At 41.9% G+C, this 16,316-nt stretch overlaps 1 protein-coding gene across 4 annotated transcripts in view; it reads right to left on the minus strand.

The window, feature by feature from the left end:
• The window catches only part of CNTNAP5 (contactin associated protein family member 5), a 312,663-nt gene that overhangs the window by 17,253 nt on the left and 279,094 nt on the right, over positions 1–16,316 (minus strand). For 3 of the 4 annotated variants that reach the window (XM_053402908.1, XM_053402895.1, XM_053402900.1), the window contains 3 exons: positions 15,643–15,773; positions 13,276–13,363; positions 2,627–2,845 (listed from right to left, as the gene is read on the minus strand). In XM_053402908.1, coding sequence (XP_053258883.1) covers positions 2,627–2,845; positions 13,276–13,363; positions 15,643–15,773 — 438 coding nt within the window. Of the gene's footprint in view, positions 1–2,626; positions 2,846–13,275; positions 13,364–15,642; positions 15,774–16,316 lie in introns of those variants that run through there. The other variant, XM_053402901.1, reaches the window with a different exon arrangement.

Here is a 16,316-nt window from a genome sequence, read left to right on the forward strand (position 1 = left end):
TGTTTCCTGGACATTTGTGCTCTTTTCCCACATTCCATCCCTCTATACAAGTCAATTGAGAGATCTCTTTCACTCCCAGGGAGAAGAGGATGCACCCCCATAAATCTGTGATGGTGAGGAGAAGCCCATCCACAGCAGTGACCCTTGGGGTAACAGGGTGCACACTGGGAAGTGTGAAATTTTCCCCAACCTAGTCTTTCCTAGGGATCCATGTTCTATTTCGCTCCTACCCCCTGAGTACTATTGTACTCATCACAAAAGAGCAAAGTGTGTCCTTGGAGAACTACTGTAGCTATGGTTCTGATATTTGGTAGGCTTCATCCCCAAAGAAGAGGTGCCCATGCCTACAAAATTTGGCAAAAAAATAAGAAACCTTTTATTTTTATAATTGATATATATCAAGCCTTTACACAGAAACCCCTATTATAGTGATTTGGAAGCCTGCATTTTGTTTTGAAAAGATCTGCTTCAGTCCCAGATAATGAATCAAATTGGAAGACATAAGAGTGGTTTTGAAATAGACTGGGCTGCTGCCCAGTGCTGTGTTTACAAGTCAAATGTTGCGGCCAATGCGCTTTCTCTCTCAGCTGTCATGTCAGCTGATATCTTCTGACCATATAATCTTAGCATTTTCTTTATCATCTATGATGTAAGCAAGCAAGAGCAGACTTAGGAGAGAGAATGAATGTTTTATTTACACAAGCCCAGAAAAGCACTCAGTGATGCTGCCAGTGCGTCAATGCAAGATATGCTTCCCCAGTAAGTCACAGCTGAAACAAGGCAATATGGACATTAAAAGCAGCACATAAAGAGGAACATATTCACCAAAGGGGAAGTGATTCATAATTTGTTTTCACTTTGCAGGGTGTGAATAACATTGCTTTTTTCCTGAGGAATGTCTCAGGTACAAGACACGATAAAATGGGGATCTGGTGCAAATGCAAATAGTGTTGAAATAAAATAATCTAGGAAATATTATTAAATTGCTATTTCCAAAGTGTGGACAATTTGCATGCAAATCTATTATGTGGAGAGCCAAATAACAACCAACTGCTAGATGAATTGTGGTGTTTAGCTGTATTCTGTTCAGCTGGTTTTCTCATATATAATTTCAAATCTTGGTTGTTGTTTTTAGATCATTTGAAAAATTGCCAACCATGACATTAATATTTGTAATATTTTCTGTATGACAGTGATCTAGGAGCAGCCATTTTCATCCCTCCATCTATGGTGATACAAATACTAGCTTCACAATGTGTTTTCCTTCCCAACATACAAAACACTTAAGATTCCCAGGGGGCTATTTAATGACTGCAGGCAAGAAATGAACTGCGGGGATCATCATCAGCAAGTAATATGACTCTCTTTAAAACCAGAGAGGATAAGAGACAAGCAGAGAACAAAATGCACACCCACACATAACACAATGTCTTGAATCAATGTGGCCACCAGTCTACAATCTTTCCACTCCTTCTCACCATTATTTTGCCAGGACCTGACAATACCTGAAATGCATTTGGCTTTTTCCAGTGGGTGTACCAAGGGTTTGAAAGCCCCTCCCTAAGGCTTTTGACCAGCTTTGGTGACTGCTGTTGTTTTATGGATGGGTGCTTTTTGGTTTTGATCATTGATCCAATATTGTACTGTTACTTTGTTAAGGCACCTTGAATGCCTAATTTGAGAAGGTGAGTGTGTGTGGTTAATCTCATAGAAATAAATAGTTTAAAAAACCTGCTGCACATTCAATTCTATTTCAGCTCTCGTGGCAATCTCTGCACTGTAATCCAGGCCCTTTCCAGTATGAATACGCCCCATCAATTTCATTCTCCTCCATTTCTCAGGGTATATATTAGCAGTCATTTCTTACTGTTAAATTTTATTTTTATGCTTATAATTAAACTCCTGTTCTGAACATTGGCAGCATGAGAGATGTTATTCCTGTGTTCTGCAGAAGTGTCCAAAAAACACAGCACACGTGTATTTATTTCTCTGCCACAAGGACCAGGAGCACAAGGGAATGGCTTACTGATTGCTCCTCAGGGCTACAGCCATACAAATAGTGAGAAGAGGTCATTGCTTTCAGAGCTGCTAATATCACATAAGTAGTGGACCTGCATATGGAGGCAGCAGTGATATCATTTTCTCCCTATTTCATTGGGAGAAGGCAAGTTGGGTGCAATTTCTCATAGGTAGAGCAAGCCCAAAGCTATTTCTTCTTCTTCTGACCTTCCAGACAGTAACCCTCCTATCTCAGCTCCAGTAAAACGGTTCATGGACAAATCAACTGGGAATTCAATGAAATGTTTCTGATTACTCTTGCACATGTTCATGAAACCTGCAGAAATTTCATTTCCATTTCCTAATCTCAGCCAGTCACTTACAATAGTGTGAAGTTAGCCTGCATGAATCCACTGGTAAGATATGAAGGACTTCAACTAGTATAAATCTAGTTGCATGCTTCAGATTTACTGAGCTGGATGATACTGGGGTCCCCTAGTCTCAACCAAGGGAAACTAATACCCCTTTCTTTCTTTTTGTTACACAGCTCAACATTTTCTAATTAAAAGTAGAACCATCAAACAGGCATGCTATTGAACAAACATCCTGAACAGTTTGTTGAACATACCTGATGAAGAGTATATCGTAGTTGCTGTATTTACATCGACTTCAACCAAAGATCTACAGTTTGATTCGGACAAGGAACCAACGACTGTCACAGGTGCTATGCTGGGATGCCGTAAAGCAGCTTTCAGGGGAGCTATGTTGTTGTACTGGACAGATGACATGCATCCTATGAACCCAAAGGAGTTTGCTTTGGAGACTTCTGGATCTAGTCCCTGACTATCTGTAAAATACAAAGAAAACTGAGGTTATTTTGCTTGCTTTTTGTATATAAAAGAAAAGAAAAAGCATTTATGATAAGTGAGTTTAACCACATCCAGTGCTATTTTTCTGGAAAAAGAGGTTCGTGAGTTCAGCATCAACACCTCCCTTGTTCTCTGATAATGCCAGTGGTACCCACCTGAGAGGTGCCAGAACTGAGCTGGCGAGTTCCAGCTGAAAAAAAGCACTGACCACATCTGCTATCATAAGGAGTTCTACTTTTTGATAGTCACCACTTCTGCTTAGAGAAATAGCACAGCTAGCCTTTCTCCTTGGGTGCGGGGATGTGCAAAACAATCAACATGAATGCATAATGTAAAACCTGGAATAATGCTTCTAGTTCCCCAAATTAGGACTATATGAGCATAATCAGTTGGAGAATCCTGAAGTTAAGTTTCATATGACCAAACATCAGCAGTCTGGGATACCCAGTGAAGGGCCCTCCAGATGTTGTGGAGCCATCAGCCCCCATGGTCAGTGATCAGGAATGATGCCTGTTCTAGATGTGTTTTCCGTGGCAGCTGCTGACTCTGGAATGAAGGAATGGGTTTTTACATAACCTATCCTTGATGTCTCTGATAACGGCTATACTTTCCTCCTGCTGATTCACGGCTATGCTCCTGCTTGTGCTATTATGGCTGTCCCTATTATTTAAGACAGGATGTAAGTGAAAAAGGAAACCTTCACTCTTGAAAGATCTGGAAAAGGGAAATACACTTTAAAAACTAAGCTGTAAAGCTCAAAATGGGCCATGCTATTTTTCAAAATAATACTAGTCTTCTACAGCACCTCTGGACTATTTTTTCTCTCATTTCTCTTGGGGAGCCAATCTCTTGTTCACCACTCTTACAGCACTATCCTATGCATGTTTACTTTGAAACACAAAATCAAAGAAATCTCTTGGAGGTGGTGACTCTGTAAGATAACTTATAGATGCAAGAGAGCATTGACACTTGCAAAGTGCAGTGCTCCAATAATGAAGGTGCCACCTTGGATGAAGATGGTGTTATTATCACTGGGACTCCAAAGCCACTGACCTTTCCTTTTGCAATAACCCATTCCAGGATATTTAATAACCATAAGTTTTCAGGGGGCTAAAGTTTTACATATTAATTCAAATTCAGCACCTCTGGCTGCATGGTGCCCTATAAGAGAATACCAATGGCAAAGAGGTGAAAATGCCACTGCCTAAGATGTCATGTTCATTTGCTGCTACAGCCTGGGGGTGTGCGAAGCATTAATCATTCACACCCCATTCTTATTAATCACTCACAAACTCACTGACCTCACTGCCCTTATGCAATCACAGAACATTGCAGCTGTAGGCTGGACCACTGGAGGGAGAAAGCCCAGGCAGAATCCGCTTTCTAAAGACACACACAAAAAGTATCTTAAAGACCAACAGATTTGTTGCGGCACCAGCTTTATATTGTGCTTATTTTTATAATGTTATGTTACTATAAATCTGTTTGTTTTTAATGTGGCACACGACTCTTCTATAGTTTGTTGCAACAAGCTAGCATTGCTGAAGTTTTTGAAGGATTTCATCTCTTTTGGTGGCCCTTCCTTATCAGAATGTTGCTACATATGTCTCTAAACATGGGACGCGGGTGGCGCTGTGGGTAAAACCTCAGCACCTAGGACTTGCCAATCGCATGGTCGGCAGTTCGAATCCCCGCGGCGGGGTGCGCTCCCGTCGTTCGGTCCCAGCGCCTGCCAACCTAGCAGTTCAAAAGCACCTTCGGGTGCAAGTAGATAAATAGGGACCGCTTACCAGCGGGAAGGTAAACGGTGTTCCGTGTGCTGCGCTGGCTCGCCAGATGCAGCTTGTCACGCTGGCCATGTGACCCGGAAGTGTCTGTGGACAGCTCTGGCTCCCGGCCTATAGAGTGAGATGAGCGCACAACCCTAGAGTCTGGCAAGACTGGCCCGAACGGGCAGGGGTACGTTTACCTTTACTATGCCTCTAAACAGATTTAAATAGGATGTTTCTTTAGATAAACCATTTTTAAAAGTATACTGAGGGCTACTTACCACATCGTAAGCAAACATTAAAGCTCAGGAGCATGAATACAGGAAATGTGTGTGTTGTTTAGACTGATAATGGGCATGACTGATAAAGGTAAAGGACGGTTAAGTCCAGTCAAAGGTGACTATGGGGTTGCGGCACTCATCTCGCTTTCAGGCAGAGTGATCCGGCGTTTGTCCACAGACAGCTTTCTGGGTCATGTGACCAGCTAAGCTACTTCTGGCACAACGTAACACTGTGTTGGAAACCAGACTGCACAGAAACACCATTTAGCTTTCCACCACAGTGGTACCTATTTATCTACTTGCACTGGCATGCTTTCGCACTGCTAGGTAGGCAGGAGCTGGGACAGAGCAATGGGAGCTCACCCCGTTGTTCAGATTCAAACCGCTGACCTTCTGATTGGCAAGCCCAAGAGGCTCAGTGATTTAGACCACAGCGCCACCTGCATACCCTTGCCTGAACATGACCCACACTAAGGAGCACTGACAGGAGCCTTAACCATCTAGTCACTTCACATTCTTCCCAAGCCTTTTGTAGGAAGTTTGAGCATTGACTGAAATCAGACTAGAAGCACTTTCCATAGTTCCTTATTGGGAAAGCTGTATGCCTAGCAGAATGAAGTTCCAGTGCAAATAGTAGGTTTGGTATGCCCACCCAATACAATTTAATAATATAATAGCTAGACTTCATACTGCCCTTTCCAACTGGTGACTGCAGATCCCTGCCTGGCTCACTCACAAATTAGAAGAGAGAGGCATAGTAATTAGCAATGAATTTCTGCACTGGAGCACACAAGCCAGGCAGACAATCAGCCTCAGGCATACTTGCTTCCGAGCACAGCCACTAAACATAAAATTGGGTCCTTGGGGCTCTGTGGGAAGTGAGTCTGCAATTAGAAGGCACACTGGCCATATCCTCAGCACCGCTGTGGGGAGCAAAAATACAAATGGTTCTGAGTTTGTTCCTCATTCTTTAAAGGTGGGTGCAGACTAGGGCAGGGCAAATTGGTCACTTTTAGTTTCTCTCAATTTCTCATTGTTTCAGTCTTAACTTCAGACTTCCACATTGCATTAGCAATGCAATTTAAAAACAAAAAGTCCTCGTGAAAATTTATCCCAATACACACATTTTTTGCAAGGAATTTTCCCCAGTTCATTTTTTTCTCTTTGTTATTTTCACCAATATCTTTATGCACATTTAACCATAGTAAATACAGTTTGTACACACTACATGGCTGGAGGACAGCACTGCAAAATCTGGAGAAGTGCAAATTTTGAAGGATGGCTATGTTTCAGAATAAGTTCACCTTTAAATGTGAACCAAATTTCTCCCTCATCACTAAGTCAGTGCAGCATCTTTCTATGAAAACTGATTCCAGTTATATGTGAATGAGGCACAATTATGTACACATGTGTGCATTAAACCCACACAGAGATAAGATGCTTCTCAGAAGAGGGAAAAAGACTCAGAGTCATCAGCTTTCCTGGAAAGTGCTGCAATGGAGCCACAGCTACAAAATGCCCGTCTAAGAATCACAAAACTGACAGCTCACGAGGAGATTTGCTTTGCCTATCTAGTTTTAGCACTTCCCCTTTTTAGTGTGAAATCGTATACCTCTGAATGTACTTAGGTTTCATGATGCCAGGTTTCCTTGTTAAACTGTACACAAAAGCCACACATTCCTTGTGGCCTTTTAAACTGTGGGTGGGGGTACTGTTTTTATTTGTTACTATGTTATGTATTTTTGAGCTTTTATACAGTAAACCACCCTGTGACCCTCAGATTAAGGGTGGTATAGAAATTTAATAAATAAATAAAATTAAACAAATCACTATCAAGTCAATCTCTTTCAACTCTACAATTCAATGATTCTATGAAACCAGCATAAGATTTCAATGTTAGCGTGTTTCTGCACCCTTAAAAAGGCAAGTTGATGTGTGTGTGTGTGGGGGGGGGGAGAATAGGCATAAAATAAGTTGGTGCTAGCATCATATCCGCCTGGTGCCTCTGAAGTGGAAGCAGTTAGTTGTCTTTCCTGCCCTCACTAAGAAACCGTATTTCTCTGGGCAAAATCAAAATGGTCTTTTGCTCTCAGGCATAATCACTTGTCTGCCCCAAAAGAAGGTGTGAGTCACATTCCAGATATAGCTTAATAAGTCGTTGATGAAGATCAGGCTACACCAAACTTACTGAAATTAACTGAAATTAGCAGCCCTTTGAACAGTAAAGTAACATGCTCCAAGTATAGTATTTGGGCTTTTATCACACATCACCATCACTTCACAAAAACTCTTGACAAGTTTCTGCTGAGTATAATGCGCACATGCGAACACTCATTTTTGCCCACACATTTCTTGAACATCCTGGGAGAATGGGTGTTTTAAAGTCTAAAGATGACAGTGCTATGAAGAGGGAACTTGAAAATTTTTGTTCAAACTCAAAAGTCATCCGTGCAACCCTTGCAAAGCAAAGTGTCACAACATGACCGCTCCCATTTTATTTTCATTTTGTTTTTTTAATCACCATGTGGAATACTGTAATAAGAAAAGACTTGATGGATGCAACATAATGGGGAGCTGTAGATGCCAAACAAAGGAATACAAGATTCTTTTGATAGCAGACAGCTGCAGTCAATTGAGAGAGCAACTTTTCAGGCTAAAAATAAAGCTGCAAGAGAGAATCTCAAGGGGGAAGAGGGCGGAGACTTTGCAACCTTCCATTTTGACAATGTTCCCTAAAGAGATCCTATAGATGCTCTCTGGAGAGTAACACAAGACACAGCAATTAAGTAATATTACTGTGCAAACTCTATTTCTGAAAATAGTAGCAATCTCCAGAGGTGGATGTAGAATGTTTTTCTCTCAACGTTAAGTGACTTTCCCCCCACTCAGCTCATGCCGAGATCCATGTAGGTTTGTGCTATGGAGAATGAACTTTGCCAGGAAGCTGGCTAAGGTCTAGCTTGTCATGTTCTCTGAGCAAACCAGGACTGGTAAGCCAGGAACAAACCTTGGGTTCTGCTTGTGGTTTGCTTGGAGAGAAGCAAACCAAAAGCCAGAGACTGGATGACAAGAAAGCCCTAGGACCACATCAGCAGGAGGAAGGATGCCACAGGAACTTTTGAACAACATGTACCAATATAAACTATGGTTTAATGTGATGCACAAACCACAAGCTGGAACTCAAAAAACAAAGGGCACCATGAGTAATTCTTTGTTTCTGGGTGGGCAAGGAAAGTGTGTCAAGGGTAGGGAATCAATTAAAAACAATCTGCATCTTTACGCGTTTGTGATAAAAAGCAGCCTATCTTCCTTGACATGATACTGATTTTGAAGAGTGAAGAAAGTAATAGTTCCTCAAGGTGAGAGAACAAAGAGTTGAAAGGAAAGAAAGTTATGTTTTCCTCTGTTTTATAGAAAAATAAATAGATAATCTATGTATAAGCAAGCAAACTGAGCCCTGGGCCAGTTCAACACACAAATGTGCTACAACTATCTGCCTTCCTCTGCTGCCTTTCTGCAGAATATGGGAGGACAGGTGGGAAAAGAAGAAAAAGTGGTTGGGCCCGCTGGTGAACCTACCAAGTACTTCTTTGAAGTGGAATTCTTAAAAAGACAGAAGACTGTGCTGCTGCCATGTAAGCACATGGATTAGTCTTTCATAGGGCCATGAATGATGAAAAACTGCCAAGAATGTTCAAACACAACAAAACAATTCCTTGAATCCACAGCTTAGAGAGCCCTGCAAAGATAGTCTGAAAACAAGAAGCCAGAATGCTTTAAGCACTAACAAGCATTTAACAGCTCAGCTTTTTAAAGACAGAGCATACTTGAGGTCATACATAGATAGAAAAGGGAAAGAGATCTTTAGAGGAAAAAAGAACTACTTTTGAATTTATAAGGTCCAGATTAGGTAAGATTAGAAAACTGATACCTGTACAATGACATGCTTCCAAGCAAAAAGGATATTAGGAAGAATATGTTGGAACTGCATGGGTTATGTTTGCATATATCTGTGTAAACATTTAATATGTAACACTCCATCTGAGGTCTGAAGTGGTATAGTACAGTAGCAGATACATCGTGCAAAATTGCTGATCATGTGCTTCAGTACTTGGGATGAGGTTAAGATTATTATAGGGGGGGGGGGGTAGAATGTAAAATGTTCCATGAAATTAGAAAACTTTACAGCTCCTTTCAATTTCTTCACTAAAGTCAGCCACCCAAACTCTGAAAAGCCAAAAACACAAACTGCACCATTAGAATATACAATGGGAAACAGAACAAAATGTTAATAAGGAATATTAAAGGAAATAAACATGATGTGTTCTTTAGCCCTTCTTGGGATCACAGGTGTACTTCAAACCGTCATCCATTTAATGAGAGTGTAGGGATGTGAGATCACAACCAAGGGCAGTCGCTGAATTGCAATGACAGCAATTCAGAAATCAACACATGGTCTTTTGAATAAGGAAAGTGCTTCTGTAGGAACTCAGCTCTGTAATTTCAAAATCTGTTATTTCATCAATACTGTTATTTTGGAGATTTTAGGTCATGCTTAAACAGCTACCAGAGAAATATCTGTGATTAGGGTTGTTTTATTTTATTCTAGCTAGGGTGGACAGATTTTTCCCTAGCTTATTTTCTTAAGTCTTTCACAGTTTGGCAGTGGCTTGTGTTCCATTCCATCCATTCTCTGATTTTCTTCATGAGAATTTCTGTAATTGATTTCAAAATAAGCTTCTATTCATTCAGTGAACCTTTCCCTCGCAGGTAAGCTATGCACATGACTGACTGTGCACATTAAAAACCACCCCTTTATTATTGAATGGAAAGCACAGTAGTTTAAAACTAAGCTCTTTTACCGTCCTTAAAAATTCCCAGATGAGAAATGCAAACGAAGGGAAAACAGATTGCCCGGAAGGAATGTAATTAATTTGAGGAAAAAGCCAGGCCGGTTTCATAAGTTTCACCCCAATCCAGATAAGTAGAGCCACATCTTGAATGTGCATCCAAGAGTGGCTATAGATTTTAAAGCACTGAACAATGCCTGCCTGTTAACTTCAGCTTAATGGAGCCTCCAGCTAATCTATCAAGTGCTTTAACTAAAAGAAATGGTGCTGCATCGTGCACATAATTGCATGATTAAACAGAAGTGTGGGAAACTGTGTGGAAATTTTATCATTCTTTTACATGTTTAAAGATATGGAAATCACATGGGATGGCCTTGTGTTCCTTACTGGAACAGAATAGCGAGCTTTCTGCAGTCAGGGTCAGGAGTGTCTTAAGCTGGGGTGCAAAGATCCGCCCAATGCCCCCCCTCAGGTTGCCCAGAGTTGTCAACCTTTTTTTAGGGGGGGGGAGACCCCAAAGTTTCTGACCTTTTTTAAGGGCAGGCCAGCAAAGCGCGCATGGCAGAGTTGGCCTAGCTGGCCACCTCAGCCACAGCAGAAGAGTATGAGGTGGTGGCAGCAGAAGCAGAACAAGGCCAGGACCAGGCACCTGGGGAGGGAGCAAGCAGAGCCCAGCGCAACAACAGTTGAGCCCGAGGTGGTGCTGGCAGTTACTGAGCAAAGCCGGGTGCCTCGTGTGAGCAGCATGCACTCACTGGACCTCTCGACGGCCCACCAATCCCAGGCGTGCAAGAGGGAAGAGCTGGCTGGCCGCCTCAGCACCTCAATCGCCTGCAGTAGAAGAGCTGAGGTGCTCCGAAGGGCTCTGCTGTGCCCGGCAGCAGCTGTCGGCTCTTCCCAATTCCCAAACTCCAAATCTCAGCCCCAGACTCATGGCCTGGCACCCCTGAGAGCCCAGCACCCGGGGCCCCTGCTCCCCTAGAGCCTATGGGTAAGACGGCCCTGGTCAGGGTCAAAATATGAAACCAGCCATCCTTTTCTAGCATTAACTTCTTCACTGCCCATGTGATCTATTTTACCTTACATGAATTAACCTTTAATGCACGAAGTGAGAGAGAGTGCATTTTACTGTGCACAATGGCTTATGTGCTTGGCTTACCTGCAAAATCAGGAGGAAATTGACAGAAATTAATGACAGAAGAGATCAAGCTGTATTCTTGGAAATGCAGACTGAAGGAATGGTGAAAATGGAACCCATCACTGTGGATCTGTGACCAGGCCCAGATAATTTAGAGACCCCAGATCCAAGGTGGAATTTAGAGGAAAGGAATTTCAGAAGCATCTTAATTTGAGCCAGCATGCTGCAGAGGACTAAGTGTCAGACTACAATGGTTCCAAACCACAAGGCTAACTGGATGGCTTTGGACCAGTCCCATCTCTCAGCCTTACCTACCTCAAATGGTTGTTATGGGTAGGGTGGAGGTGGAGTACAACATATGCCACCTTGAATTCCATGAGAAGAAAGGCGTTTTATGAATGCAATCATTAATAAAATGAATGAATGGCTAACAGTCAGAAATGCAAGAGGAGATGTGCAAAGGTGGCTCCAATGGTTATACAGAGATGAATGGTTATACAGAGATAGATAGATAATTTGCACAAAACATTCTTGTGTCGAAAAGAATAAAAATGGATAGAATCAAATACAAAAATAGAACTGGAGCCCTTCTGATGCAGCAATGTAACCTGCAATTCTGTCGGCTTTTTAAAAGAGTGTTTTTGCAATCATTATTTGTCTGTTCTAAAATTAGCAATAATCACAACTTCCCAAGAGGATCTGTGAGCCCAAGAAGATTGGCAAACTATGGATTTAATTCTTGCACTTCTTTAAAGGTCACAGGACACATAGCAATGGATTAAGGGCATTACTGAGCACGATACACATCCTGTGCAGCTTCACTGAAGCAAGGATGTGCCACAGCTGTTGGACCAGTTCACTTTCAAGGCAGTTCCATGAACTAATTCGACAATTTATAGCACAGAATGTTGAAAACACAGGGAAGGGGTGGGAGTGACTTTATCACTGTAGTTCTATATAGTATTTCACAGTTTTCATTAGTCTAGCCTCAAGGAAACCTAACACCTTTCTCTGAAAGATAAACTAGATGTATGCATAAGAAGTGCACATCATAATTCCAGAAAAATATCCTAAATCTCTTAGCAGTGTGTATATGAACATACATGACTGCTGGCTGCACACAGGTGAGTCCAGGTTCACATTTGTAACCTGCCAAAGTATGGGCTAGCCCACATAAACTCATGCCTAAATACATCTGTTAGGCTGCAGTTCTCTAAAGGATTGCTCTAATCTTGTTGTTTTTGCATATATATATATCCATAAATTGTCAGCATCCTACACACAAGTAGGAACCTGGCAGAGACACATGCCCGGCTGGCATGTTCTTTCCTTCCTGGACAGTTGTTCAGGAGCTTCAAAAGCTTTCTTCAGCTCGAACATCACAGCGACTGATACCAAGAGGCATCAGAACACTTAAGGATTCTGCAGAGTATTGGCAGTTCACGTGACAGACTCAGTAGCACAACTTTTTGGCTAAACTACGTTTATTTATATATAATACACTCAGAGCATCTTGACTCAGCTCCTTCCTCTTCAGCATCAAACAGCAAAGAGAAAGAACAAAGGAACAAACGCCCTACATCACGGAAGCACAGTCATACAAACATCCTGTCTCTGTCACTTCCCACTATGTGGAATGAAAACATACATTGTCATGTGATAAAAAACAATCCCATGACTGCAAGCACGGGGCAAGAATCCTAACACACACACACACACACACACACACACACACACACACACACAAACACAGAGTGTTTGTCTTGCAACCTGGGTGGAATCTACACCCATATAAAAAAAACATTCTGAAAATGCTTTTTTTAAAGTGGTTTTTTTTAAAAAAAATACATTGAATTTTCTATTAGGCTCACCATCACCATCTAGTGTCACATTGTATACATTGCACTTTAAACATTTTGTTTGCAGCTGTATAGCTGAGTCCCTGGTTCCCAGTTTGTATGCCAGTGAGTGACTTCCCCCAATATAGACACAGGTCTGCAGCCCAAAAACCCCCTCATGTTTCCCTAGCCCTTCCCCAAGCAGCTTCCTTGTATGCTATCATCCCTAATTGCCACCCAACACCTTTTTATGAGGTTGTTTTTTCCTCTTTCACAGCAACATCTCTGAACCTGTGTTATTTTTGCTAATACTTGGCTCAGACAAAACAGTGTCTCATCGCTCAGCAAGGGGTCCTGTATTTAGCTCTCATTGCTAGACATCTCTGAGACGTAAGCAGCATCTCTGCTAAGCACAGCTCAGCTACAAAGAGACAGGCTGAAAATAGGGCAAGGCCACGTGTTACCCCAAACAATACACTTTGCATGCACAGTGTTGCCACTGACAAATCAGAAAGCCATCAGCGGTGCCTACCTGTGACTTTCCCCAAGGTCAGAGATTTGATGGCTCTGAAATCCGCCTCCGAGGAAAAGTTGTGCTTGACTTTGAGAACCTGGTCAATCTGAAAGGGAGGGGATCAATAAAAGTGATTCCATTATTACAGCACACAGAGAGACCTCTGATGAATCTATAGCACTAGCTCTGCTGCCAGAACACAAGTAATATCTGTCTCTGCTGGGTATCAGTTTCCATGGACAGCAAAATAAATGCACCTTAATTCTACAGGAAAAGCTAAAAGGCATGACAAGGTGTCGTTACAGCAGGGTTTTCAAGAGAACTTCCCTGCGGGAATCTGTGTATAATATCTGACAAGTGGTTTCACCCCCGCAGAGAACTCAGAATGATTAATCTCTGATTGCAATGAGAACAACAAAAAGAACTTTGGGTAGATGTTTCTCATCCAGGTTTAGCCCCATTGGGGGAAAGGTATAACGGTGGATATAAGATTGAAATGTGACATGAAGTTTTGTCTGTAAGTTCAGAAAAAAAGCTGGCCCATCTAGTGTATAACATTAACTTTGTTTACACTGGTATGAGCCCAGTGGTGAGATGGATGAGAATGTGGAGCTTGACTCAAAAATCTCCAAAAGGGCTTCTTTTTAGTGCCTATGATATGATCTTATAAACAGCAAAACTGGATTAACCCAACACGGGGTTCCTCTGACGCAAACTTTCCAAATTTATGACAACAACAAGACTTTAAGAGCAGCTCACCGGCTCATAGGACTTCCCTCCACCTGGCATTTTTATAATTCATTTGCCAGGTGGCTTTGAGAAGCTGCAGATCAGCCATCTCGTGGCTGGATTTAATCTGGAGTCCTAAACTATTTGATGTTTTTTTTAAATGGTTATTTTATAGTAGGGTATTTCTACATCATACACCACAATGAATGTTTCATAGAACAGCAGCCCATATATACAAGAAAATAAAGACATACATGATACATATTGTGTCAGAATTCAGAGCTTGATTACAGTTCATCAGTCTTCCCTTTTGTTTATATCCAAACAAGGAATCATTATAACAGCAGCTCACAATTAGTTTTGCTAATTACAAATTCTCTAATTTGCAATTAAGGGAACTAAAGCACAAGCATTGTATTTTGAGGAAGTGGGTTCAAAAGTTCTTAGCACAAATCTGAACAGAACTCATATCTATTGAATTGTGCTTACTCTCTGAGCCCAGGATTCTTCAAATGCAATGTGAACCTTCTTACAGAGGTAGGAAATGGCTCATCAGAGGGGTAAACTCGTTTCTGATTTCCCTACTCTGCCCACAACTTCTGTAGGATTTAAATGAGCCATGAAGCTAATTGTTCCTACCTTTCCTATATTTGGGCACATCTATCTACACTGATCTATGATATGGGGTGTTTGTTTCTTCCTGAATGTTTTGCTTGACCTGCTCTTTGGTCTCTCCTGTATCTGTAATCAAGTCATGCACAATGTAGCCCTGCTCAAACTTGGGCAAGAGCTCAGTAGTCCTTGCCTTAGTCATACTTCAAATCATGTCCATTCCTTCTTACGAAGAAGCTGGAAAACACGTTTAATGTATTATGTTTCATCAAGTTTGACAGGTGAGGGAGGAAAAGAGAAAGAAAGTAAGTTGCAATCCTTCCCCCAACTCCACTTTCCTTTCTCTCCATCTTCAACCTCCATTCCATCACTGATGCTATTGCCTCATACACAGCAAGAGAGAGGCTTGGCCTTCTTCAAAGAGGTCCTTGCCATCTGCTCTCAACCTTTTTATTTTAGAAGGAGAGGGAATGTACTGGAGCTCTCATTAGGAGAGGGAGGAGGTGCAGTTAGCCTCTCTTCCACAGGATACATGTTGGTGGTGACCAGGTCACCCATTATCTTAGGGAGGGACAGGATTTGCCCTTACAAATGAACATCTCCCTCTGTTGGAATGATTGACAATAGCCCTCTTCAGGTTACCCACCCCACCCCACCCTGCATGGGTGGTCCCAATCCCTCTCTCATGTCACTGCCACCTGTCCTGTAGTCCAGGTGACCACCCTACACATGTTGAAGTGACTTTGCTGAACCTTTTAAGTCAGTGTATGTGTGGGAAGCCTTCTAGAACCCTATCTACACTGTCTTGGTTCCCACAGAAGAAAGTTGGGGTGTGAATGAATGAAACAACAGAGAAACAACAACAAAATCTCCCCTGTTCATGCTATAGCGTGACAGAATGATGAGACTTAATGTTGAGAATTTGCTTTTTCGAAACACGGACAGATTGTCATAAATTATGCTCCTCCTTTCCCCACTGGGAAGAAGACAGTCAAACTGCAGGAAGATGGTGGATTGTAAAATATGGTGGGCAAATTTGGATACCTGAATAGTCAGCTCTCTTCCATCTCTATTTAGCTTCACATGGTGTAGCTCTCGGTTAGCAAAGTTTCCAGAATCAATAGTGAATATAAGGGATCTGTCCTTACTCAGTCTGTATCGGACTTGCAAGCTTCCTTAAAGAAGAAGAAGAAAAAAGGCAGGGAGAGAAAGATTTTGATCTTAAAAAGCACCCATAACTAAAACCATTTAACAAATTGCTATGAGGAAGCACAGAATAAATACAGACCACAGAAAGCTCCTGTGGAGAAAAAAGGACATTGGGCAAGAAGAAATAAGGTAGTTTGTGCACCAGTCAAAGAGCTGCAGGTCTTGAAGGCTTCCGATGGAACTTCTACCAAACCCTCCCTTCAACAGAACCAAAGAGTTGGAAGTCTGAAGTAAAACCTTTAAATCAAGAATCCTCACAGATTCTAAGCATCTGCATAAAGGTTTGCAATTGATCAATGGACAAGATCAAACACCACACCAGCAGGCACAGATTACCCTATCTAACATTTCCTTTGCAGCACCTCTGATCTGCTTTGAAAGGTCCCTCAACCTTCCAGAGCTTACCCATCTCCTGGATCCAGTTCCACCCCTCAGAAAACAGTGGGTTAGACTTGTGAGTTGTGGTGTTAAACTATGAATGAAACCATATAAATCCAGCAGCTCCTGGA

This window comes from Podarcis raffonei, chromosome 1 (assembly GCF_027172205.1).
Source record: "Podarcis raffonei isolate rPodRaf1 chromosome 1, rPodRaf1.pri, whole genome shotgun sequence".
In the NCBI taxonomy this organism is placed as follows: Eukaryota; Metazoa; Chordata; class Lepidosauria; order Squamata; family Lacertidae; genus Podarcis; species Podarcis raffonei.